General features: G+C 43.0%; 1 protein-coding gene across 4 annotated transcripts in view; it reads left to right on the top strand.

Moving 5' to 3' along the window:
* Positions 1–5,238: 5,238 nt before the first annotated feature.
* CCDC88C (coiled-coil domain containing 88C) overlaps positions 5,239–26,121 on the top strand; it is a 99,907-nt gene continuing 79,024 nt past the window's right edge. For all 4 annotated transcript variants that reach the window (XM_058026106.1, XM_058026105.1, XM_058026104.1 and 1 more), the window contains exons 1-3: positions 5,239–5,657; positions 5,761–5,861; positions 13,011–13,119. In XM_058026106.1, coding sequence (XP_057882089.1) covers positions 5,598–5,657; positions 5,761–5,861; positions 13,011–13,119 — 270 coding nt within the window. In that variant the 5' untranslated portion in view covers positions 5,239–5,597. The remainder of the gene's footprint in view (positions 5,658–5,760; positions 5,862–13,010; positions 13,120–26,121) is intronic.

Below are 26,121 nucleotides of genomic sequence, written 5' to 3'. Positions count from 1 at the left end.
TGAACCCCTGTGGACTGCTGGAAAAAAAGGCAATTAAAAAAGGGAGGGGGAAGATGCCATCTTCTGTATCCAATTGTATGTATGAACAATGTAAAAATAATATATCAAACAGTAGGTAATGTTAAAAAAGCAGAATGCTACTGGCAGATGTTTGAAATAGCCACTGATTTACAGTGATCTCAGATCTATAGCCGTGGCCTTGCTGTGCACTGTAGAATGTAGAGTATAAAGACAGGTAGAAGATGTGAATAGCCAAGTTCAAAAATGGGGTTTGAACAGTATTGTCACCACAGGAGATTCCTTGTGTGCTCTGCAGTGAGTCTGCAGTCACTCCAGCATCTGTGAAATACCAGTGTTACAATGAAAATAACAGTTCTCTAAAGCATCTATAATTAAAAAAGTCTCACTTCTAAGGGAGTAAGTCAAGTCCATGTGATTTAAAGTCAGTTTCTGTCCTCACTGACCTTCTCTAAATAACATTAAATTTTTATATAATTCAGCTAGAATTAAAGCTACCTTCTGTGTTTCTGCAGTCAGTGCACATGATACATAAAGTGCTGACCACCAATTTTTACCATAATCTTGTCAAACAACTATATCTAACTATCACTGGACAACCTTAGTTTTGTGCCTTCTGTCACAACCCCTCAAAACTGGAGTCTTTCATTAGTTCCTCAAATTCTTTTCTCCACATCTGTGACTCTTGCACACAGAAGTGAATTTGGGGTGCAGTTTGAGCAGGTAGCAGGGTCACAGATTTCCTCACTGCCATATTGTTCACTGTCCCAAGAAATGGCTCTGCTCTTAGTAGGTATCAGAGGTGGTGGTCCCAGCCCTGCTGCCACCTACCTTCCTGCTGAGGCTTTGTTAACTTCTCCCTGGAGTGTTTTCCTTCCTTTGAATTTACACTTTCCTTCAACTCCAGCCAGCCTAAGTATCTCCCAAAGCTGCGTATAAAACTTTTGGCTGTGCTTGCCTATTATTTTTACCTCACCCCCAGTGTCATTAATACAGATATTGATACACTCTTGTAAACTAAAGTGGCAAAACAGCAGTCTGAAAACCTAAAATTTCCACAAGTGCTGGACCTTCAAAATCACATTCTGTTTTTATAAGGACATTTGCTAGTTATGATTGATAGGAATTGATACTTATGATTTCAAATATTTTCATATTAATAAAACATTTCTCTCTCCTTGCAGGCCCATGGGCATTGCTCCACTGCTGTGACACTCATTGCCTCTCTGAAGGGTTCAAGTCAAGGAGGTTATGTCACCATTTTGTGTTTGCCTGGGATGTTGAGTACTCCTACCTTGCTTTCAAGTCCATGCAAAGAGCCATAAACTGCTGGTGCCCCTTCATCTCCTCCCCATATCTTTTGCTTGTATTAACTTTATTGTTTGCCTTGTGTATTTGAGTCTCTGTTTATTTTCTATGGACTCAGAAGTTTATGAGATATTTATTCTGCCCAAACTCTCTCTCTTTGTATTTTAGATTCTGTATTATGTTAGTCTCTTCAGGAGCCCAAGCAGCTGGCTTATATTTCAGCGCTGAACAAACATGTGCCGAAGGTTAATTCTAGGGTTTTTTTTCTGAGAGTTTCTCTCTGAATGCTTCAGATACCAACCATAGACTGTAAATCACTGGAATCGCGCCCCCCCGCCCCCGCATTCGGATTGATCCAAGGCACATTAGCAAATACTTCTAGGGTTTTGTTTGTGTTTTGGTGGCACGTACAGATTTGTGTCTCGTTATTCTCATTCAAATTTCTTTACTGCTTTTCTCGAAACAAACAACATTGAAAACAGAATCGAATATTGTGAGGACCAAAGCTACCTTCCGACCACCTTCTTTTTCTCCTGGCACACACTATTTACAGCTCCAGTCTCTACTCAAAGCAAACTTGCTCCATAGCTGAGAAGTTGGTTCATGAACAGTCAAGTCATATTTACAAGAAAGCTGCTTAACGACAGTCCCAAGCAAAGGAGGAGAAAAAGCTCTTTCCTGATTACCATGAGTTTAACTCCTGTATTGTAACCTCATGAATTCTGTTATTCCCATCCCTCAGCAACTTACACTTCAGACAGCAGATGAATGGTGGAGCTTTGTTGATGGTTGTACTCGTTGCTAGGGGACAGTCTGAGGGGGGTGAATCATGCCATTTACAGTCAGCCTAAAGGAACATTTGGAAATGTTTGAGCTTAGAAAGTTCCCTCTGTAGTCTGTCCTTGGAAATCGAGTACTTGGTGGCTGTGAAAACTACTTTAGAAATAGACATGATGATAACGAAGGCATTAAACACACTGGTGTCTTTAGTAGCTTGTACCTATGTCGGTATCTTAAATCACAGTTCTGGTGCTTTTTAATTGTTTGATAATTATGTTCTTAGTTAAAAGCTGACCATGTGAAATGGTATCAAATCAAAATTATTTCAAGTCACATTAAAATTAAATACTACAAATTTTCATCATTGCTCTACTGTAAGAATGCAATTGCTTGTAAATGTCTGGATCTGAACTTTCTCGGATATATTCATTGGTATTTGTTTTATTTTACCTGCTCTGGGAAGGCGGCACCTTCAGGTACCATCAGAAAGGAGAACTTGACCTGTAGTAGGTAGATGAGGTTTAACAAGATACATCTCCGGTGGAACACAGGTGGGTGAATAAAAGTGCTCCCACTATAAATGATGCTAAGGCACAGTTTGGAGAGGAGGTGGAGGAAGCACACACCCAGCTGGGGCTGACAGGTATGGCACAGAATTACCGAGGGGAAGCCCCTCCGCACGCGTTCTGGGGCCTGGAGCCAGGGTAAGTGTTTTGCCCAAGGCGGGCGGGCAGCCTGCCCTCCGCAGCCCCGCGCTGCTCCAGGGCTGCTCCCGGCGGAGCTCGGGCAAGCCTGGGCTCGTCGTGCCCGGGGCAGCGGCGCTCCCCGCCCGCGCCGTGCGGCCCGGCGTGCTCCCCGAGGCCTGCAGCCCTTCGCAACAGCGCATTCCCCTTGCCCCGTGCGTGTTGAAGCATTTTGTCAGTGTTTTCCAGACTACATCAGCGCTCCCAGCGCTTTTCAAAGCGAGCCAAGTGTCCCTGCCCGCTGCTGCTTCGCTGTCGGCAGCCGAGCGGAGCGCGCAGCCGCTTCCGCCGCCAGAGGGCGCCCGGCCCCCGCCCGCCGCGGCCGAGCCGGCGGCATCCGCGTCCCCGACCGCGTCCCCGTCCCGCTGCGGCGGCTGCACCTCCAGCACCCGCCTCCATACTGCCCCAGACCAAATGTTTCCTGTAACGCAGGCAGTCACCTTGAATAACGCGCGAGCATTTAGCAGCTAACAGCATCCCCAGGAACCTTTCCTGGATAAGAAATTTGGGGTTTGTGACCGTGCTCCATGATGCGCCCTCCCTTTCAATTGTGTTACTACTGGCAACACCTGGATCGGACTATGCTGCTGTTGCTTCTTTTCAGGAGTGTGTCCTACAAATGAGTGGCATCCAAGTTGTGAAAAGTGGGGAAGCATTCTTGCATCTGTCTTCTGCGAATAGCTCTACATAGTTTTCAAATTCTAAGGTGTTTTGCTTTTGATTCTATTGATTAACACTCACATCTGTCGTAAGCACTGCAATAAATGCTTTGAAAAATTATTTAATAAAATCTTTCCACAAGACAGGAAATCAAAAGGCTTCAAGAAATCAAAGTATGACAGTCCATGTCTCTGAAGTGTTGAGAAACTATCAACCATTCTTTTTCTCTCCAAGGCTGTTACACTCAAAAGCATACTTTTTTCTCCATCCAACTGCAACACATGGTTTGCTTGCAAAACTTCCTTATTTTCAGGTCCCGAAATGACTGGAGTACATGACTCACATAGTAAAGGGTTAATTGAACCACTTGTGCCCTCCTGGTACATCCTCTTAAGAAACTGAAAGCAAGTTGCAATTCACACGAACAGGAGTTATCCTTCCTTGTCTACAGGGCTGCCTAAAATGAGGATCCACATGAGGCAGATCATTAAACCTGATCTTTAGTGGGACAAACAGGCCTCTGCAATGAACACCAGTGTCTATCCCTTAGTAATCGTTTGCTCGCAGACTTCTCTGGTCCCTCAGGCACAACAACAGATGTCTCTCCCTCAGCCGATGCACAAGAACACATGTACCCAACCCCTTACCAAAAATACATATCGAAGGTAGGTGGTTAATAATAAACAGAACTTCAGATGTCTCGCCTGACTGTGCAAGATCCAAAATTCATTTTGTGAGTTCAGTATGATTGAACAAGAAACAGGCAGAGTGCACTAAGAAGTGGCTGATGCACAGACTGATAAACACCAGAGACAAACGATTGTATCTGTGAAGAGTAGTGCAAACTGTCAAACAGAAACCCTGACACAACCAAGCCCCACTGTGTGACACCCTGCCTTACACTGTTCAGCTTCACGGCTAAATTATTTCTCTTCAAGTTCTGAGCCTGCAATAAATAAAGCAGCAATCATCCAGATTACATGTCATTGTTTATTTTCCTAACTAAAGACGGAATAAATTCTGGCACCGGTGTGCGCTGCGGCAGACGGCCGGCCGGGGCTGTCGGCCGGGCTCCGCGGGCCCTGTCCCGGCGCGGGCGGGAGCGCCCTCACGGGCACCTGCTGCCGCTTCCTTCCGAGCGGGAGCGCAACAGGCAGCGCCGCTCGCCCTGCTCCGAGTTTCCCTCTTACTTCTTTGAGCTGCACTAAGGGATTTACGCGGCACGTCTGGAAGCGCTGCTGTGAATTACTTTGTGGGGAATTAATTTCGTGCTTTTTAAAGCGTAAACTTCGGACCCGCGCGCTCCCGCTCGGCGCTGGCGCCGTTCCCAGCGGAGGAGGGCGCGGCGCCGGGCGGCTCCCGGCAGGTACAGCCGCCCCCGGCGCGGCCCCGCGGGAGAGTTTGCCGGCGAGGCCGCGCATCACCCCGGTTACAGCGGGAATGAGGCGCGGCCGCCCCCGGGGCCGCCCCCGCCGGGCGGGCAGACGCCGCGGCCGCTCTCGCTGCCGCGTGCGGGCGATGCCCCGACCCCACACCGCGGCCCGCCCCCGCGGCCGCCCGGGGCTGCCGCCCATTGGCCGGCGCCGGGCCCCTCCGCCCCTCCCATTGGCCGCAGCCGCTGCCCGTCACGCCGCCGCCACCGCCCGGGTCTAATTGCCGGGGCACGGGCGCGCCCCGCCACAGGTACCGGGGCGGCTGGAGTGGAGCGGCTGCGGGGCTGCTCGGAGCTGTCCCGGCGGGGCTCCGTGCCTTTGCTCCCGGCCCGCGGGCATTCGCCGTGGCGGCTGGGGGGTTTGAGGTCTCTCCTTTCCCGGCGTGGCTCGCTCTTGCCTGGGGAACCTCTTCTGCAGCCGCGGAGCGAGCTCGGCGGGGAAGACCGGCCTGTTGCCGTCGGGAGGAGGGACCGCGGCGAGCGGCCCCGCGTGTGCCCCCGGCGCGGGGCGGGGGAGCGATGAGCCGCGCATTGTTTGCCCTGTAGGCAGCGCCCGGCGGGCAGCGGGGCGGCGGGCCATGGGCTCCGCGCCTTTGTCTCCCGAGTGAGCCAGCCCCGCGCCCGCAGCCTCCCACCGCCGCCCGAGCCCCGGCGACATGGACGTGACCGTCTCCGAGCTCCTGGAGCTCTTCCTGCAGAGCCCCTTGGTGACATGGGTGAGCAGAGCGGGGCGGCGGGGAGCGAGGGGGCAGCCCTGTCCTGCCGGGGGTGGCTGGGTCCGGCCGCCATCCCCCAACCCTGCTGTCCTTCCTCCGGCAGGTGAAAACCTTCGGGGACCTGGGGAGCGAGGATCAGGACAACCTCGGCGTCTACATGGACCTGGTGGATGGCGTGGTCCTGAACAAGATCATGTTGCAGATGTGAGTGGGGCCGGGGGCAGCAGACGTGAGGGGCAGCGCCGCGCGTGCCGGGCTCCGGCCCCGGGCTGTCCTCAGGCGCGGGGGCGGCCTGGGGCCCGAGCGCTTTTCATTGTGGCTGCTCTTTGAAATTAACAGCAAACAGTGCGGGGGAAAAAAGCTCTGAACTAATCCAGGTCCAGGGTTCTTTAACTTGTTTTTTTAATCTTTTTTCCTTGGTATGTGTGCGGTTTTCGTATTCTTTTCCTTTTTTTTCCCTCCTAGTTATCTTAGTCAGTGTTACAGTGGAAGGTGTGTGGCAGTAAAAAGAAGGAAATGAAAGTACAGTATAAAATAAAGCTTTACTGGGAGGGTTTCATCTGAACTTTGTCTGCTCTTGTGTAAACTTCGATACTTAAATATATAATTTAGAAAAACCTTTTAGTGCTGCCTCTTTCCGGCGTCACTGTAAGGCCATGTGTTTAGGAGACTTAGAAACTGGTTAAAAGATGGGGTGCTGAAAATACCCTGACACCCTGAATTGAATTGCCGTTAGGACTTGTGCTCTTTTTAACCACATCCTTTCCTGTTGCTGATCTACTGTGCTGCATGCTGAGCCTGTTTTTACTGTATTTAATTTTAAACATTCTGAAATACATCTGAGAGAGAGTTTGTAGGGACAAGTGTCTGGCTTTCAGGGGAGGAGAGCTTGGGAGTCACTCAGTTTTGGCAGTGTGCTCTCTTAAGTGACTGAAATCAATTGAAGCTCGGCCAGTGGTTTCCAGTGCTACTCCAAGCATTTAAATGAAGAATTCGTGTTAGAATCCTTTAAAATCTTGAGAAATAACATTAAATCTGACAATCAGTGCCTCACCCAGTCAGATTGAGAAATTTTGTTATCTTCTGGTACCTGGCTGCTCCGCATGAGAAGGTAATAAAATTTTCTTTTGATTTGATGTTACCAGGAGTGAAAATTGTGAACTGAAGCTTAAACAGTGAAGCTGGTGAAAATCCTTAATCAGAACAGAGCCCAGATCAGCCAGCAAACGGAGATAACAAACTAGTGGTGTAAACTAGCAGGGATAGAAGCCTCTTGTAAAGAGAAGGCATAATTTCCAGAATTTTTAAAGGAATACTTATACTCTAAAAAGATTATTTTCTGCGAATTAGAGCCTCAAGTATGAACGTTTAGGTCTAGGCTTGTAGCTTTCCAAGATGTGAGAAGTTAAATTTTGATTCCTGACCATTGTGTTTGGCACAGAGATGACCAACCTAACCATCAAAGAGCAGCAGCTGAGTTGGCTGCAGGTTTAACTAAACAGCACTGTTATCTAATATGTTTATATTATTATATGTGCAATAGTCGTCTCATTTCAAAACAAAAATTAACCAAGTTGTAGTTAATCATGAATTTATGAAGTGATGTGGCTTTTGAATGACTGTGGCATTGTCAGGAGAGTTTTATTAGGTGGTGTGTGCAAACTTAAATATTTGTAATTGGCCGTTGAACTATGTCTAAGGAGTTAAGAGTTGGTAAACTCTTATTTGTTAAACTCAAGGGAGCAACTGAACAATGGTCTGGGGACAAGGAGACAATGCTAAGAGCTCTTGGACATAAGGAAGAGGAGCCTACAGGCTGGCTGAGTGCAGTGACACTAGTTGGCATTTTGTCTGATCTCCTGTGATGGTGAGAGGTGCCCTGGCACATTTACGAGTTTTAAGCTTCTTTCTTTGTGTTTTCCCCCACAAACATCTCTGGCAGTGCTGCCTCAGAAAGTGAAGTGTTGGAGTCTTTTAGGCAGCTTTAGCAGTGCTTCTAATGGTGACTGAAGAGCTGGAAACCAAGAGCTTTGTTCTGAGAGCCAAGATTGTTTAATATAGGAAGGACTGCAGTTTTATGTAGGGCAGTGTATCCTGACCTAGCAAGGCGCTCGGGAAAGGTGCTGACTGACCTTTACTTTTCCTTGATTTTAACTTTTCAAATTGCAATGCAATTACTGCGTACATGTAAGTCAGGCAGGTCTTGCAAGGCATGTTTCTGCCCCACAAAGCTTTCAGAATTAAAAAAAAGGTGTTTTTAAAAATTCTTCCTCATCACTTTAAGTCCTGGTTCCTGAAGATGGATTTCAGTGCTTGGCTGGAGGTTTCTTCCTGCTAAAAGCCAATTAATGAGGGCCTTTGATAAATCTGGAATTGAATTTGCCATGCTGTGATAGTGTTGATTGCTTGGAAGCACAGATGCAGGCATGCACACACATGTAGAGAGTAGGGGGAGGTGGAGTGAAGGAGCTGGGCACTCATGTGGGCAGCTGCCTCATCACTCGTGTGTTATTTCACTTTGAATTTTTTTGTCCTGTTTGCCTGATTATGGGAACAGAAATAACAGGGGCATGTGAGCTTGCATCTAAACACCAGGTGTGATGCAGTGCTCTGCTGCAAGTCAAGCTGTTTCTTCAGTGAAGATTTTGAAAGCCAGATTCTTGGGAAATTCATTACTAAAAATACAACATTTCTGCCCTGCAGCAAAGCAGATTTTAATTCAGAAGACAATGAAGACAGGTGGATCTGTGAAGAAATCCAGATACACCTGTTGAGTGGAGATTGCTGAGTGAAAGTAAGGCTTCAGCTGCTTGAGTCATGGTGGGGGCTGTAGGGGTTCAGCCAGCCCCTAATTTCTGCTGTAATACTTCAGGTTTTTCCAAAATGCTGTCTGGCAGCTTTGGGTGGAGAAGATCCCAGCTGCTTTGTGTTGCAGTGTCAACGTTTTTTAGGTGGTGGGTTCATCTCAGCAAGGCAGCTGTGTCACCAGAGAGATATGTGACAGCTATCTGCTGCTTTTCCAGCCTGCCAGGTCCCTGCTGGCTTTGTGACAGGAGGTGAAAATAGGGCTGTGCCCTGACTTTGTCCTCTTCAGAAATGAGCTGCCCCTGGGAATGGCAGCCCAGAATAAAATGTGCTCTGCTCAGGCTTGCCAAATGTAGCCATGGCACAAGGGGAACCTGTAGTCAGTGGGACACCAGCTGTTGGGCTTGGCTGGTGATCCCTTTGCTTACCAGTGATCTCTAAAACAAGACTGTTTCTAAGAAAGCTGAGCGCTGTTTGACTCCCAGTAGGGGCACCTGACTGTTAAATTAATACATTTAGTAGCAAGAGTCAGACAGCAGTGTTTGGCTTCCCCAAATTTATTAGATTTTAAAACAACGTAAATGATTTTTCAAATAATTCTGTTGTAAATGAATTATTTCCTTTGCCTGTGTCCTGCTCAAGTGTATATCCCAACATGATTGTGCATGAAGGACAACGTTGATTTTTCAGACTTGCAGTACTGGCTGAATGCATACAAAAATGTCAATCTTTAAAGTGGAAATGCTGTGTTTCAAGCTTGTGTTGCTGATGGATTTATGTGTACCAGGTTAATGATATTCTCTGCAGACATACTTTAAAGAACTTTTTTCAGATGGCTGTATGTCACTTCCTGGTATGGAATTAGCACGTGGTGGCACTGCAATGACTGCCTTCAGTGGTACAGTTGCAGCTGTGGCATGATATCTACAAGCATAAGCAAATATTTGCCTCATTTAACTTCCCAAATAAAACTTCCTGTAAGAAATTACGTGGAGGTTTATGCAGGCACATAAGTGTTTTCACTTTGGCTTGTTCTAATTATTCTAATTGAAAATAAACTGTCAAAGCATTTAGCAAACAGAAATGTGTGTTAGGCATACTGCTGATAATGCTATTTGTGTTAAAATCCTGTTATAACAATGCACAATAATAGGTTTCTCCATTTCAGTTGCTGTCATGGTTTGTGGCACCGTTGATGTGTTGTCTTTAATTTGGACCACGTGACAGGAACAGCCACATTGTGAGTGCCCGCTCCTCGTGGTTTGTGCAAATGGCACAAATACCACAACATGTGTTCGAGATGTGCATCTGCTTAATTTAAAATTCTAGAATGCTGTGTAGAGGTGCATTCTTCCACCATTTTCTAGGCAATTTAGGAATCTGCCAGCCTTAGTAGCACTATTTCATTTGATAGAGGAAAGAGTTAGTCTAGCCCTGGTGTGGTGCATTTTTGGTTACCTTGCCTTCAGAGCGAAGTGCCACAGGATGCTGGGCCACTCAGTTCCTTCTGGCATCTCATAACCCTTGGGCCTGGCTTGGGGGCCTTCCCCTTGCTCCTCAAAATGGCTTGTCAGAAACTGTAAGAATTGGATTGTCTTTTTTTTTTTTTTTTTTTGGTTAGTTTTATGACTTAAGGGATTGCATTATCATGCACTTGTGTTGGTGGCCTCACGCCCACTGAATTTGTCACTTGATCTGTGTCTCCTGACCCTTCCTTTCCTCTCTGTTCCTAGAAGACTTGGGCATGTACAAACCAGACAACTTCTTTAAAATATTTGGATATATAGTGAGGTTTGAGACTTTTTCTGTTTCTTTGGCTTGGGTGGGTTTTTACTGGTTTGTGGAGTACTTCCCTAAGTCGCACCTCAGCCATGCTGTCTCAGTCTTATTTAGGTAACTTTTTTGATCTTGACAAGTAGGTGGTTTTGACAAAAAAAGAAATGTAGTTTTCATTATATTTGTGTGTAAGGGAAAGGCCAAACATCAAAGGACTGAAAAGGCATCTGAGGTGGTGTTCAGGAATTTTTTTTTAGATAAATCCAGACATGAATTTGTTTTGGTTGCCTGGTTAGTGTTGCCAAAAAAAAACCAAAAAAAACAACAACAAAAAACCCCCTCTCTATAATTTTCAGTGTGATCCTTAGAGTTTTTCTGTAAAATTCTTGATGAACAAATTTCACCATACAGGCAAGGGCTATAATGTTCAAAGTGTAGTACCAACAGCCCTGTCTTCTTTAGCCTAGGATTGTCTTCAAGCACAGAAAGAAGAAATGGGATCTTGCCTGTTGAGGGGCATTGTTCCATTTTCCTGTGCAGACAATAAGCTCTGTGGCAGTTTGCAGTGTAGGCTGCACTGTGTTTCCACGTCTTGTTCAGAGGGTCCTCTCTGAAGTAAGCTGGGGTGCTTTGTGAAGCTGGTTATACAACATGTCCAGAAAACATGTTTTTGAGCTACATTCTGTTTTCAGAAAAGCTTTTCATTTTTTTGTGATGGAGAAGTGGCAGCAGTGCCAGAGCTGTGCTGTGCTGCAGCTTGGCTGGAGGTTAAGAGGACCCTGAGGTCAGTGGCATTAAGGGCTCTTGGAGCAATCAATTACCCTTAACGAAGATGATAGGATAAAAGCTCTGGAATTGCTCCTGAGGGCCTGGTCCTGCTGGTGCTTATGTTCCTGTAACAGAGTCCCCACTGTGCAAGAATGAGCAGGTCTTGTCCAGGAAGTAGCTGTTCTGTGTCTTGTGTGCCTTTGAAAACATCCAAGTCCTGCAGTTCCACTGCTGCAGCTGTTGAAGAAATAGCCTCTGCTTTCCTGTGGCTGGTGCCCTCTGTTTCGTGGATTTTTGACCCACAAAAATTATGTTGTGCAGCTCTGGTCAGGACTGTGGAGTAGTGACTGCTCGCCAGTCAGAGATGTCAGTTCCTGGCCACAGAGCTGGGAACCCTGCCAGACAGTGACCAGTGGCGTGGCACTGTGCTGCCTGCATGAGCTTTCACGTGGAAATGAAAACTGCAGCCCGGCCCTTCTGTTTGGCCAGCTTCTCTTTACTGAGTGCTTCTTCCCTTTTAGCTTCCCGCTTTGTTGTCATGGCCTTGCCTAAAAAAGCTGTGTCCAGCTTCCTTTGAGGCACGGCCTCTGCTCAGAGTGTGCTGAGGGCAGGCTGCTGTCTGGGCTCAGGCCCAGGTGGGATTTATTCTTCTCCCTCAAGGAGGACCCATCCTGTCAGACTGTTACCCGGGTGGCTTCTGCACTTCTGTGTCTGAGCAGCAGTAGCATGGAATACTTACTACAGATTTTACTTCAAAAGCTTGTTGCAATTGCCTCTTTTTGTTCTTTCTTTCATAGTTTATTATAGTGTAAATGTGTATACAAAGTCCTTTGCTGCTGGAAAGGCTGTGTAGTGTCCTGCTAGTTTATGCCAGTATTGGACATCTGCTTAAATGCATGTACATAAATACCATGTCAGATGTTACCTGCTGTCAAGGCAGTTTTCTCTCATGTCTGGAATGTCTGTGTATTTTTTTCATATTTATTCACATAGCACTGCTTTCACTCAAGAGGTGCTCAGGACTGGTTGTGCATTTTAAAAAAAAGTAAACATATTTATGTAAACTCTTTGACGTACTTATGTAAATGTTGGCAGATATATTTTAAAAATAAATATTGGATCAGTTCCTCTTTTATTTTCTTGTCAACGCCTGAGTTCAGTAGTTGGCCCTGGAGGAGCTGTGAATGGCTTAATTACCAGCCAGAGCAGAGCTCTGGGAGGCAGGTGTTTGGATTGTGTAGGAGTCTGCTGATAAGAGTCATTATTAGAGGACAGACACAAATCTTTGATTTGTGCTATTGGCAGATAAAGATTTTCAGGTTCCTTTTTTGTTTCAAAATTATAGCGTGAGTGTATGGAGATGATCTGAAGGTGTACATTTGTATGAAATAGTTTGCAGCTTTTTTTTTTCTGTTTTATTTTAGAAATAGAATTCCTTTGGGTACAATTTTGATTTGTTTTTAAAATCAAACCAAGAACATAGCATGTATGTTAGTGATCTAGTAAGATGGTATGGGGGTAATAAGTGCATTATTTTTTTTTCCCTCCTGTTTAGGATACATCTGATCTTTGAAGTTTTTACAGTGATCACCAATCAAGTATTAATACTCTTTTCTTGTCATAAAACTCCAAAGCTGAGGAAGACATGATAGTATTTCCTAAACTTGCCTTTATTTGGATAAGGAAAACCCCATCTTATCAGAGAACTGCTTTGATCTAGCTTGCACAAACTCTAGATAAGCTCTTTTTTCAGGGAAATATGGGTAAGAAGGGAAGCTGACCTGAAATACTGTGTGGGTTGCAGTAGGGTACTTTGTGACATGCAGGAAATGTTTCCAACTTACACATAGGTGCAGAGATAATGAGCTTATTCTATCATGAATTAATGCTTATGTACCCTGTATAATTCAGTATATTTAATTAATAAACTTAAATGTGCTATTGAGGTGTTAAGTCTTAACACCAGTTTAATTACTAATATTTTATTTTGTTCCTTTTTAATAGAGATCCTCGACCGACCAACCAACGTGTCAACAAGCATGTAAATAATGATACCTATCTTCGGGTTCAAAACCTGACCATCTTGATCAGAAACATTAAGACTTACTATCAGGTGAGATTCCTGCTCTCTGCTCATTAATCTGTGGTGACTGCTGTCCTGTTTTAGCTTGTGCAGGGGCTGGGGGCTCAAAGAAGCTTGCTACAGGAAATGGAGAGGAAATTGTGTTTGTGTAAGGTACTTTCAGCCATGCTTTTTCTTCTGAAAATGACAATACAGTTATCTTCATCTATTCCTCATGGCCAGAGGCTGCTTCCTTGCCTTCCTTTTTTTTTGAAGAAGTTGTCCTCAAAGACTCTCAGCATTTGGAGATGTATATACTAAAAGGGCTGTTTTGTGGTAGGGTTGTGTATGTGAAGGGGTTTACTGAAATGGAAGTAGTGTTTCTAGGCATAAGACTTTTTAAAAACAGGAAACCTTTTCTTAAAGGGGCTGCTAGAAAATAAAATATTGATGAAGAAATGTTTTTAACACTAGAATATATATCTTGAAATGATAGGAACAATAAATCTTTGCTTAGCTTGAAGGTAGACTTCTTACACTCTGTACTTTAGTGTTCAAGCAGCTGTTTGTTCAGAAGTCCTCTAAGAGAGCCAAGTGCAGGAATGACTGCAGAGTCTCACACTGCAGTTGCTGGGTGTCATTCTTGAGCTGTCAGTGTTCCTCTACTGTAACTGTGCTCCCCTAAAACCAGGCTGGTGACAGCTGAGCACTTTTGCAGAGTTATGAGCATGTTGGCTACTGCTGGAGAGCCATAGCATGAACTCAGTTACTCTAAATAGAATTTCTGTATGCTCACTGTTGTGTGTATTTGGACTTCTTACAGAGGAGGTAACTGTTCTACTGTTTCTAGGAGTCTTTTGCCAGATTTGAACACTGTGCAGTATATATAAACCAGGCTAAAACCACTTAGGATTGTTAAACTGCTCCTGTGTGTCTCAATCATACAATGAACAAGCCAGCTAAACTGTAGGAGCTGATGCCAGTGTGTTTACCCTGGACCTTTCATCTTTTCTGTGTATATAGAAGAGACTATATATTGGTTTTGTCTTCAAAATACAGAAGATATGTAGAGTAGTGCCTTTTCATGCCATTCTCTTCCAAAGTTCCATGCCTACTGCTCTTCCATGTGATTGCCACAACTCTGCTCCTGGACTTGCCTAGGGAAGCCTGAGGGAGAGGCACATGTGAAAAGTGACAAAGTCAGATGGGCTGTGTGACTCATCTGTGCAAGTTCCAGCAGCCTGCTAGAAAACCTCACTCAGGTTTGAGATGGTGTAGGAGAGCATATCATGTGTTTCTGAAGATAACTGATCTGTGTCTCTTGTTGAGATCTGGAAATGCTGATGCAATGTGATGTCATTGCTGAGACTTGTGATTTCTAAGGGAAATTCCATTTGGTCATAACTAGAGGCTGAAGTTTAACTGTATATGGAGTCTACAAGAGAGACTGGTCCTAACCTTCTTTCTCCTTTGCCCCCACAAGATTTGCTGTCTGGGAGTCTGGTCCTTCAGGTGTTGAAGCTTTGATTCACAAGCTTTTTTTTTTCTCTTTTTTTTTTTGCTTCTTTCTTGAAGCTGATACTCTGACCTCTTTTAAAAGTAGCTGGAGCACGATCAGAGTCAGGAAAAAAAAGTGATTCAGAGTCATGTGTTATGTTGCTTGTTGACCTAGCTGTTGAGCTAATCCAATAAAGCTAGTAACAAGTAGAATAGGTTAAGACACAGAATTTTCAATGGGAAACAGTAGCTGAGGCTTGCAGTAGCAGCTGTAACAGTGATGTTCCTATTGTACTCCAGAAATTAAATACTGTGAATCTTGCTGCCTGAGGACTGTATATACAGTATGTAAACAAAGCAGTCAGAGAGAGCTCATCAGTCTTTGTATTTGGTCCTGAAGATGTAATTACAACAAAGTTTACAATAAAATAACTTTTTTTTGTGGCAATAAGATTATATAAGAAACTTTTTTCCTTGACACAATCATATCTTCAGGGCAAGTCCAAGGTCTTGATGCTAATCTGAGATTCCCTTTGATGTGGTGTGTGCAGCCTCCAGCTCTCCATCGTCTGGGGGTAGCTGAGGCCATCTATGCTGTAATTGACCTCTGTGTGAGATTGATGTGGAGTATAACATTACATCTGTACTCATGTCCCTCTTGGATGTTTGGAGGTTTTCTTGTCGTTTAGTGTATGATTTAAGTAGGTTTTAGTAGGGTTTTTTATTACATACAACCACATTGGTGCTTTGGGATATCAAATATTCTTAATAATTAAGTGTTGTTTTGCTACTTCTCTCCTGAGTAGTAGAGATTTTTAAATAGGCTGAAGTTATGGGCACTGTTTAATGAAGCAGTATAAATATGTTAGCCTAAGTTTAAGTGAGGGTAGTGTCTTACTGGCTGAAAACATGTTTGCAGACTGTGAGGGAGAAGTTCCTGACAGACAATAGGAACACAAATTTTCTGCTTGCTCAAGAGAAACAAAAGCTCTGAAAAATATGATATTTGCCTTGACATTTTACATTCCTCTTTGCTTAATGGACCAAAGTTAAGTTTATGGCATAATTGCTGAATTTGGAAGACCAGATTATCTAGAATGAAGTGGCATTTTCCTTCTCCTTTTTTGAAGGACATTGGTAGGTATGAAAGAATACTTGCCCTTCTCTGTACTGGGCAGGAGCAACCGAGAGTGTGACATAAATTCATGGTACTGTAAACAGTATCTGAGGAAGGTGACATAAGTGCCTACTAAAATTAATGCTGGTTATTCAGAAGGTAGTTGACATTTCAGATCATGTAATTGTCTAGTCTGTCTAATATCAGATTTCTTGTATAGCTGTATCGCTGATCTCTTCATTAAAGCAAAATTCTCATTAAGACAGATAATGCTACTTCAGAAAACAAGGACAGGTCTGTTCCAGAAGCACAACTCCGAGTATTGCAGTGTTGGCACTTTCCTTATCTCATAAGCTGAGGGTTTCTGCTAGAGATACATATGAGCAGGTTGTTGGTGGAATTTGGGTTTGATTTAAGCTTTCAAGATCAGACCCTGTATGTGCTTCACCAGACACAACTTGGGAGGTGCAACGAAGAGGCCTTTTTTCTGTTTGAATAACCTCTCTATTTTAGAAATTTGCTAACTGAATTTGTTCATTTGCAATTTTCTGAAAAGTTGCCATCTTGCAGCTTTCAACTACATGAGACTTCATTGCTGGTGGCTACTAAGAAAAAGTGTCAGGACTCTTAAAATGGAGGACAACACTGGTTGTTGCTGGCTTTGGTAATTTTTAAATTTATTTGTTGGCTATGTAATACATGTTATCAGTGGTACCATGCAACATCTTTGCATTTCCAACTTTCTCAACATTTGTGCCTTTGTAGGTTTTGTTGACTTGAGAGGGCCCCTCTTTTGAAACAGAGCATATGACTCATTTTGCTGTGGGATTTTATGAGTGTTCAAGATAATGTCATTAATTGCATTTAATAACAGTTACACTACTGGTTCACTAGAGAAATGGCTGGTCATAAAACTTCTGGAATTGGTGCCATATCTTGGAAAAGGCTGAACACAGCAGAAAGTTTGCTCATAGTGTGCTGTTTATGTGACTTTTTGCTCTGAATTCTAATGCTTGTCTGTCTTTAAACTGAAAGAAGATGGAAGAATGCTGGAAAATCAGAAGGGTGTTAGCCTCTCCCTTTGCTGTGTTGTAGAGAATATTTAAATCCAGTAGGTGCTGCTACTTGAAGATTCCATGTAAGAGCAGCACCTGATATCTGCAATGCTGGGATAATGTGCTCATACCTGTAGAGTTTTGGAAGAAGCCTGAGGCAGGTGGCAGGGGAGGCTTGAACTGGCTTTATTGAGCTTTCTCATGTGTCAATCTTTGGGTTTAGTGTTTTTTTTTTCTAAGGAACAAAAAATCACTTTGATACCAGTAAATGAAAAAGTTTTATGAAAGGGCCTCTTTTGAAAACAGCTAGCTTCCTTACCTTCAAAAATGGGAGTAATCACTCCAACGGTATATATATATTGCACTCTCAAGCAAAAATTCCTTGCATTTACATGAAAAACTTGAAGCTGACAAAGAAAAGAATGTGATCATCCCTTGGCTGTGCCTGGATGGGTATTATGGTCACATCTGGAGTATGTGGATGAGAAATGCTGTTGGAAGAAATGCTACAGTGTGGTTGTACATGGCTGTATTTTTGTTGCCTCTATTCCCTGCAGTTGTGACTACTAAATACCTAGCAGATTACCTTGTGTTTCTATAAGGTTGGAAATATCTCTTAAGAAATAAGTTGTACTGAGGTGCAATTCTGATAAGAGCTGTGACTGGGTGGCATGTGCAACTTCAGTAAGAAACTCATAAAAACCCTTAGTGTTCTCATTAAAGTGAGGGGAATGGGTAAAGGGAAGCAATTCACTGAATTTTTAGAGACTATATTACCACAAATCCTGCTGTCTCCCCCTAAATCACTTAGCTGGGCCCAGAGATCATGGAGGGCAAGGATGCCTTACTTCTAAGGCATATTTCTTCAGACACGTGGCCTCCTTTTGCTCCACTGCTCTGTACTTGTGTGAAACAAGTGCAAGCAGCAGAGTTTTTATCAGGTGTGTTAAAGGATGTTAGCTGCCCATGAGTTGCTGAGGCTGTTTCTAACCTTTGGAATAGATAGGAATTTGCTTTCAGGGTGAGGCAAATGCAGTTTTTCCCTGTGGATCCGTGAAGGTCTTGCAATACCAATAGCTTCCAGATCAGTAAACACCTCCCACTTCTGTGCTTGAAGCACTGAGTCAGGTTTAGAGCCCTTAACTGAACTGCAAAGAGAAATTCCAACTTGGAGCTCCAGATTTGGGCACAGCCTAGGGACCTGCAACTGTACTCAAGCTATAAATAAAGTTCTGGAAGTAGCAGTGTCCTCTTTTCTGAGCTGGAATCTTTCCCCACTAGGCAGGCTGCTTCTAGTGGGCTAGTGATCTAGTCCTTAGCAAAGTAAACAGCAAAACACTAGAAATGCACATAAATGCACACACCCCGAAGCCAAAAAACTATTTTTCTGTTCTTAGGGGAAAGTTTGTACCTGCAGTGGCCTGCTGAAATGAGGTAGAACTGAATTGCTTTTGGTAGCTTTGTCAGTTTGGTGGGTTAAGCTGTACTGAGTGACTGTTTTCCTTTCCTATTCCCTAGGAACTGTTTTGGCTTAGGGCCAACCTTTCTTCATCTTGAGCTTTAAATTCCAAAATTATTAACTGAGTGTCAACTTTCTCACGAACAAAGATATCCATACAAAGATATCCAAAGCTTCAACAGAACCTTTTTAATTCAGATGCTTTGCTGATGCCATGCACTCCTAAGTGCAGTTCTCTCCCTTTTCTGTGCAATTGAGTGGGCTGTGTTCATAGAGTCTCCAAATTTTCTGCATTGGCAGTTGTGCTGCTGCACCTACCAGAGGCAGTGTGCATGTTCTTGTGGCCCGAAGTTACAGCTGCACAAAGCAACAACAGGGAGCAGCCGTGAAGCCTCTGTTTTTCACCAGTCTACAATAAATAAACCAAGCCTCTGTTTTTCACCAGTCTACAATAAATCAACTCCTGTGACAAAAAAATATTTGTAAGGTGCTGTTGTAGGGATGGTCTGTGTTTCAGTGAGGCACTGGGCCTTTCAGGACTTGAGATTCTGCCACTGGCACAACCTGGAGTAGAACCTTATTAGCTGTGTGTTTGCTTCTGCTTCTGTTCATTTGACTTCTAGCTAGTTCAAACTTGCTACAGGCACAGACTGTCTACATGTATTTATGCAGTACTTAGCTTAATGAAGCTTTCTTGGTTCTGGAGTGGCAAAAATATTTTGAGTTAGGCTTTCTCTTCTGCTGGAGCATGATCATGCAACATGAAGGTTGCATGTAAGACTGGTGCTGTCCACAGTGAATTGTGGAGGCATTCACTTACTGTAGTGCTGTGTGCAGGGCAAGGGAGTGACTGCCCTTGCCCTTGCTGCCATTTGGGAAATGCTGAACCAGTGATGTTAGTCTCTGTTTTAGTTCAGCTGAAAATGGGTACCGCTCTGCTGCAGTGGAACAAACACAAGGATCACAAAAATCATGATAGTTTTGTATAGGTTCTGTTATCAGGTATTTCAGTGGGAAAGAGACAAGTGACTCATCACTAGCAGCCAGACTGTCTGATGCTTTGTTAGTGAAAATGGTCTTGATCATTTCCAGAAGAACTAAACAAACATTTCTGCTTCAGAGTTGAAATAAGTTTCTGCAGAGGTCAGTTTTAAAAGTGTTTCCAGGCTGGTGAGAGGCACCATTCCAAGTGACTTAGTAGCATGCTGTTGGACACCTGATTGAGATTACTGGGTTTGATCCAGGATGCATTTTGGCTGATAGACTGAGTTCTATCTGGAAGTTCAATGGAGGACTGATTTTAGAGACCTGGTTTTTTTCCTTGAGGCTCTGTGTGCATTTGAATGCAGAATGAAATACTGACCTCAAACAGATGGAAGATAATGGTTTGACTTCAAAACTACTTTTCTCCTGGAGCTAGAATATGGGAAAGGGCAGAATAACCTGACATATGTCTGCAGTCGTGTCTTTGTTTTGCCTAACAGGCTAGAGGGGTGTGAATGTATTGTGCAGATAATTGAAGAAACTGAGCTAAGAGAGGAGCAGTGTCCTAACATACAGTGGCAGATGGAGGAGACCTGTAAAATTTTACAGTATGGAACAGCTGTTTGGTTCCCACACAGCAGCATTTACTTAACCTCTGACATGTTAATTGAGAGCAATTCTTGGGATGTCTGAACTGCGGAACACACCCACAGTGTCCTTTATATGGCTTAAAAAGAGTAATGTGAGAGTGTGTGTGACTTTCCTTAACCAAAGCCAAGGCCTGATGTTAATCTCCTTGACTGTTGCTACCAATGCTAAAGCCACAGTATTTCAGTCCTCTACCACTTAGGTATTTTTGGATATTAGGTTTGACATGTAAGTTGCTGTTCAGACAGCCATGTTCACTTCTGCTGCCTCAACTTTGGCCAAGTGTTCTATTTTTGTTAGCTGAAATTTTGCAAAGGGGTGAATTAAGTTTCGTAGAGCCTACCAATTTTGGGTAAGTTAGAAAACAGCCTGTGTGCTACTTACAGCTGCAAATAGCTTTGAGGTTCATTTTTTGAAATAAAAAATAAAAGCTAAAGATTACTTTATTGCCTGTTTCCATATCATTAAAAACTTTTCGTTAAAAAGTCTTTAAAGAGAGAAGATGAATTCCACAAGTGTATGAAGTATGATTGCCAAACAGTCCCCTAATTGCATACCAGTTCCCAAAGCAAATAACTTCTCCTTTTTAATGGCAGGTAGTAAGGGAAAGTGATTTATATTCTAATTTTATTGGCATGTTCTGCTTGTAAAAGTGTTACTTAATCCTGTGTCACTTTCATTGATGTTATTGTCACATTCTGTATTGTGATACCCATGGTTCAGTCCACAGCCTGGATTTCACAGAATTCTGACTCCAGATTGAGGTTTGGTGTCCAGGCTTGTTCTAGGCAGCGATCTGTGGAGCAAGCAAAGGTGTCTCTGTGCCTGGAACTCAGCTGGCCTTGGCTTTCCACTCAACAGCATCCTAGTTCAGCTGCTGGTACAAAGCTCTGGAATGAACTTCCACCTTTCTGTATACTGCTCTTTTTAGTGGCTTGTTAGACCTGTAAGCAATTCTTCCACAGTTCATTTTCATCTCAGACAGGTATTTGAGATGTCTTTTAAAGCAATGCTTCCCTGTCCTTTCGAAGGAGTATTGGGTGTCAGAACTGGGTGGGAGATGATGGATCTAAAGCAGAGTTTTATTTACTTCTGAAAGCTTTTGTGGTTTGTATTGTAGAGGTCTGCTTGAGTTTATGTTGACCTCCATTATTTTGGTAAATGTGAGTGCTCTTGGGCCAAGAAATTGGTGTGAAAGCTGTGGAGACACCTATTCTGACTGAGAATGATGGGATTTATCCTGCTGAGCAGGTCACTGGACCAGAGTCACAGACCTGGCGATAGGAGGGAGTTTTAGTGTGCTGATTTCTTTGCTAAAGATAGCTCACAGGGAGGAGTATATTTCCTACTTTACATGGTGCATGGACTTTACACCAATGCAAGTTAAGAAAGGCACCTGCTCATGAATGCACAGAAATTGAAATGCTGTCACTTCCTCATGCATGCATGCATCTCCCATTTGCACATGTTGGCTTTTGAAAAGGATTTATAAAATGAGCAAACTCGAAGGAGCAAATAAAGCAGAAAATTAAAGTGTGTGCATGTATTTTGAGTAAGCAGAATGACTTTTTGAAATAGCTGTTCAGATGGGCTGTTTGAATATAAGCTATGTGAGCTTGTGCCTCTGTTTTCCATTATGATTAAGAGATGGAGTTGAAGGAGAGTGTTTAAATTCTGCTGGGTCCTCATATGGCCAGTAAAAGTGCCTAAATAAAAATCTGCTCAGCAGACAGAAATAGCCCCTGTGGAGTTGCCACTGTCTGTTCTCTTTCGTAATTAGCATTATTAAAAGTCTCTAGATGTTTATTTAATTTGTTTTTTAGACTTAAAATGACATCATTTGTGTGTGTTAGGTGATCAAGATAACAGTGATAGACATCTGCTCCTTTGGGAGCTGGTAGGAAAGACTTGTCTTGGCACAAAAGAAAAGTATTGTATGAATTCCATTTAATAATTTTCACAGGACAGGAAGATATTTATTTAGGGGGTTATTAATATTTTAAAACTACAGTATGTGATGCTCTTTCTCTAAAAAAACTTGCTTTTATTTACCTTACATTAATGAACTGACTTCAGAAATGTGTAAGTTGTTTGCTTACACAAAGCAAGTTGTATGTTTAAGAAGCAAAATGCAAAAGAAGATAAGTTCCCTGTGGAACCTGAAGAGTTCTTGGCTGTCTTGGTTTTTTTGATTTTGTGGGGGTTTTTTTTTGGTGCTCCTATTGCAATATATCCGCTGGAACAGTATTTGCAAGGGAGTGGAGCATCAAAATTATGTCTCAGTAAGACCTGTTAGGTGTGCAGTGTGTGTTATAGGGGAGGGGAGGTTGGTGCTGAGTTTAATGCCTGGTTCTGTTTGGAGCAGCTGTGTTACAGTAAAGCAGAATTACTGGGGTCCCAAGGAAGGCATGAGCATTTACTGGTAGAAACTGGAAGAAACTGGAAGGAGGTGAATTTCTTTTAGAAGTTTTTGGTACTATGGGCAGAGCTACTAAGTCTGTTAAAATGGTCATTTGTCAGGATGAAGTTTCTGAAGAAACAGCGTCAGTCCCAAGAAGCAGTTGCTCTAAAAGTAAAATACACTTCACTTAAAAAAAAAAAAACAAAAACACAAAGCCAAGCAAGCATTAAAAAAAAAAATCAAAAATTATAAAAAAACCCAAGCAAAACCAACCAACCAAAAACCAACAACAACAACAAAAAATCCATCAAAAACTGCGGTCACCAAAAAACCCCTACAGTCAAAGCTGTTCTAGTTTGACTAGTAACCTGTGTGAGTTAGTTGGAGTCTCTCAAGACTGTGTAGTACTTCAAAGCAAAACAACAGTTCATCTACAAGGAGCTGCCCTTTTAAGGTAATAAGTGTCTTAAGGCCAGTTCTTCAATGCTGATATTTTAAAAAGTGAAAGAAACCCCCAACAACTAGACCAGAAAAGCCCCACTCTGTGTGTTTGTTCTGTGTTTTCCTGAATATTCAAAAGCTGTGTATCAGTATTGAAAGCTTTCTCCTTTTTTCAGAGTTTGTGGCATTGCTTATCTGAACAGCATGTGGATGTATTTTTACAATTTTACATGCAGAAGGAATGATTCTGTAGTAGAGGACCACAAAAGCTGCCATTATTAGAAGCCTTGCTTACACTTCATTGCTCTGGCACTTAAGCTAGCTCCCAGCTTCCAGTCATGCAGAAGGAACTAAACCAGAGTGCTCTAATTCTCAAACTTGGTAGAGCTGTCTCACATTTCTTCCAGCATGCATTGCCTTTGTAGCCTGAGCCAAAATCTTGATTGGAGAGGTGATTTTCATGGCCCTTTTTTCACTTAGCCCATTCTCTTTTTATGAATTGCTAGGTCCAAATTCTGTGCAATTGAAGGGATTCAGATTTCGAATCATTTGCTGTTGCTTGAAGATTTGTCTTCCCTTAGATGCAGCTGCAGTTTGGCCTTTTGGTTCCTAAAGCATTTCAGTTAACTTGCAATTGTCCTTTCTTTGTATGGCATAGGACCTGATTTTAAGTGATACTGACTTGATGGACTAGAGGTGCTGAGCATCTTGCATAGCAGGGTCTTCAAACAGTTTTGTTTTGAAACCCTTGGGTATTGTGCTGTCTGCCAGATCACAATTTGTTTTGGTTCTTCTTGACATATTGCAGCTTTTACTAGTGTAGAGGTATGTATCACACTTGATCAGCACTTAGAGATTTTGCAGTGTTTATGGCAGCTGCTTGAGTATCCAAAGATACACTGGCTTGCTTTCCAATCTAGAGCTTAGCAGGGCACCTAATTTTGGAGGCTTTGCTCTGCCAAACCTGCTGTAAGAGGGACACACTGAGATGGGAGAGCTGAGTTGGCATGAGAGAGTAAAAAGCAGTTGTTTTTATAACCCAGTAAATTGCTGTGCTCTTCTAGCACACAGACTTTGCAGTCAGGCTTGTACTGTCACCCATTTGTAAAGGACAGCTCATTTAAAGCTTCTTCTTTTCAGTAGGCTTTTAAACAAGTGGAAAATATACTTATTACCAATAACTCTATATCTACTTAGTTATAACTCTTGAGACTGTAAAGGAATAATCTTAAATACCAAATACATTAAAAACTTCAACAACAAAAAACCCCAAACCCACAAGCCACTTTGATCTTACTGATACTCATGCAAGTCTCTCCCTTCAGGGTGCATTAATCTTAATTCCCCTAAGTGTTTTGTAAGTTAAGAAAGTTAATGGTGAAGAGTGATTTATTTTTAGTTGGTTAAATGCCTCTGAATGGTGCTTAAAACACAAACAAGTTCCTGAAGAGTTGCTTTTTCTGTAATAGGTTAATAGGTAGCATATAATTCCCAGCTCAAAACTTCAGCAGTAACTCAAAATACTTCAGTTGATTCTGCCAACTATATTTAATATGCAAAGGAGGTGAGAAGCAGATTGGCCTTCAGCACATTTGTTTTAAATAAGCTTTTCTGTGTGTGATAATTTTGAATCAGTGAATCTGGGATTTTAAAGCAGCTGTCTGACTAGTGTGCCAAAGGAGGTTACCAGGTCAACACTAGATTTAAGTCATTATAGTTGTGGGGGTTTTCTGTTCTGTGTGTGGGGTTTTTGTTTCTGTTCTGTGTGGGGGTGTGTGTCTCTTTGTTTTTGATATATAGTGTTGCAGTTTGAGTAGTTTGTGTAACTGGTAAAGAGGTGCTGAAAGATATATCTGCATAGGCAGAGGCTGGGAAATACTCAGTCCTTGTTTTTCATTCCCAAGACAAAGCCATGCTGAAAATAAAATATCACACACACGTTCCTCCCTGCCCATAAATTTATAACAAAGACTAGCTTTCTGAACTGTGAGCTTCATTGCATTTGTGTGTCTAGTTTTTGGGGTAGTTGGCTTTTTTAAGAAAGAGTAAATGCACACTGCTGGTATGTGCTCTGACCTTGCAGTTGGTTCCCTGTTTATCCTCTTTGGTGCCTGTGGTGGGGAGTGTTTGGCTGCCACAGTGTTCTTTTGTTGGGATGTGTGCAGCCTTTGTCTTTCCTTTGCTGAGATAAAGAATGGGTCCTGCCTAACCTGGTACCAACAAACTGTGAAAGGGACAAGTGTACAGGTCTGAAGATACATACCTGGAACTCCTTCCTCTCCAGGAATGGAGTTTTCTGGTACTGTCAAGTTAGTCTGAGAGTTACAAGGAAGAGTGCTTGAGTGTAAAGAAAGGGAGATTAAACTGCAAAAATGTACTGTTCAGTATTTCATGCTGGTCAGTTCAGATGTGTTTGAGGTGTCAAATGTAACACTTGTTGAGTATTTCAAACACCTGTTTGATTCCACAGCAACAAAAATTATGTATGAGTTTATAGGATGGATTTTTAAACTATTTTCATGCAGTGTAATAATTTTGTTTTCATTGTTGTCTTATTCCACTTTCAACTAGGGTTCTGATTTTTTTTAAAAAAACCCCTTTTTTACTTTCTTAGCCGTCATATGGAAGTTTAACTTGCCCCAAATGAAAGATTTCAGGCCGCTTGTAGGAAAAGAGGTAGTCTCTTTTTCTCACAAAATGAAACAAAGTGGTATTAAAGTACATCTGTGTGACTCAGATGAGATAAGTTAAGAAGATGAAATAAATTAAATGGGACAGTGGTCCGAGGAAAAGACCCCAGAATATCTGTACTCTGCATATTGATGGATTTACCTGGGAGAAGGAGGACATCTGAGATACAATGCCATTTGTTGGATTTGAACTTTGAAGTCTTTTCTGTATTACCAGGTAGATATGCTGGTGTTGATGGTGACTTTGACTTCCTTAAAGCATGAATCTCTACAGACTGAAATGTACAGCTTCCCTCATTCTGAGACTTTGCAGCACAAGCCTTCTGTCAGATAAATGCCATGTTCTAAGGACTGGTTTTCAGCCTGTTGGGTGTGTTGTGACTGTGGAGGGCAGAAGGGCTTTCCAGCTGGGCTCCTGTGGGGCAGGGCACAAGAGCTGGGGCACAGCGACCATGCCTGGAAGCAGAGACCCCAGTGAGGTACAGGGAGCTCGGTTTGTGTGTGTTCCCTTGGAGTGCTGACACCCACCTGCCTCTAGAAACCCCAGCTTTGCCATCTTGCAGTACAAAAGGAAGTTCTCACTGAACAGATTTTCCTCCCCCAAGTATAGTGGTTGAGAATTGCAGCCATGGACAGCTGATTCAACAAGGCATCTCCTCTGCACAAACACTCATGATCCTCAGTTTGTTTATCTCAGAATAATCTGTCACTCTGGTATCAGGCTGGCTGGCATAAGGCATGTCATTTAATTACTCCCTGTC

This window comes from Melospiza georgiana, chromosome 6 (genome assembly GCF_028018845.1).
Source record: "Melospiza georgiana isolate bMelGeo1 chromosome 6, bMelGeo1.pri, whole genome shotgun sequence".
Lineage (NCBI taxonomy): Eukaryota > Metazoa > Chordata > Aves > Passeriformes > Passerellidae > Melospiza > Melospiza georgiana.
The sequence above is the reverse complement of the archived record's forward strand: the minus strand, read 5'-3'. Positions and strand labels throughout refer to the sequence as shown.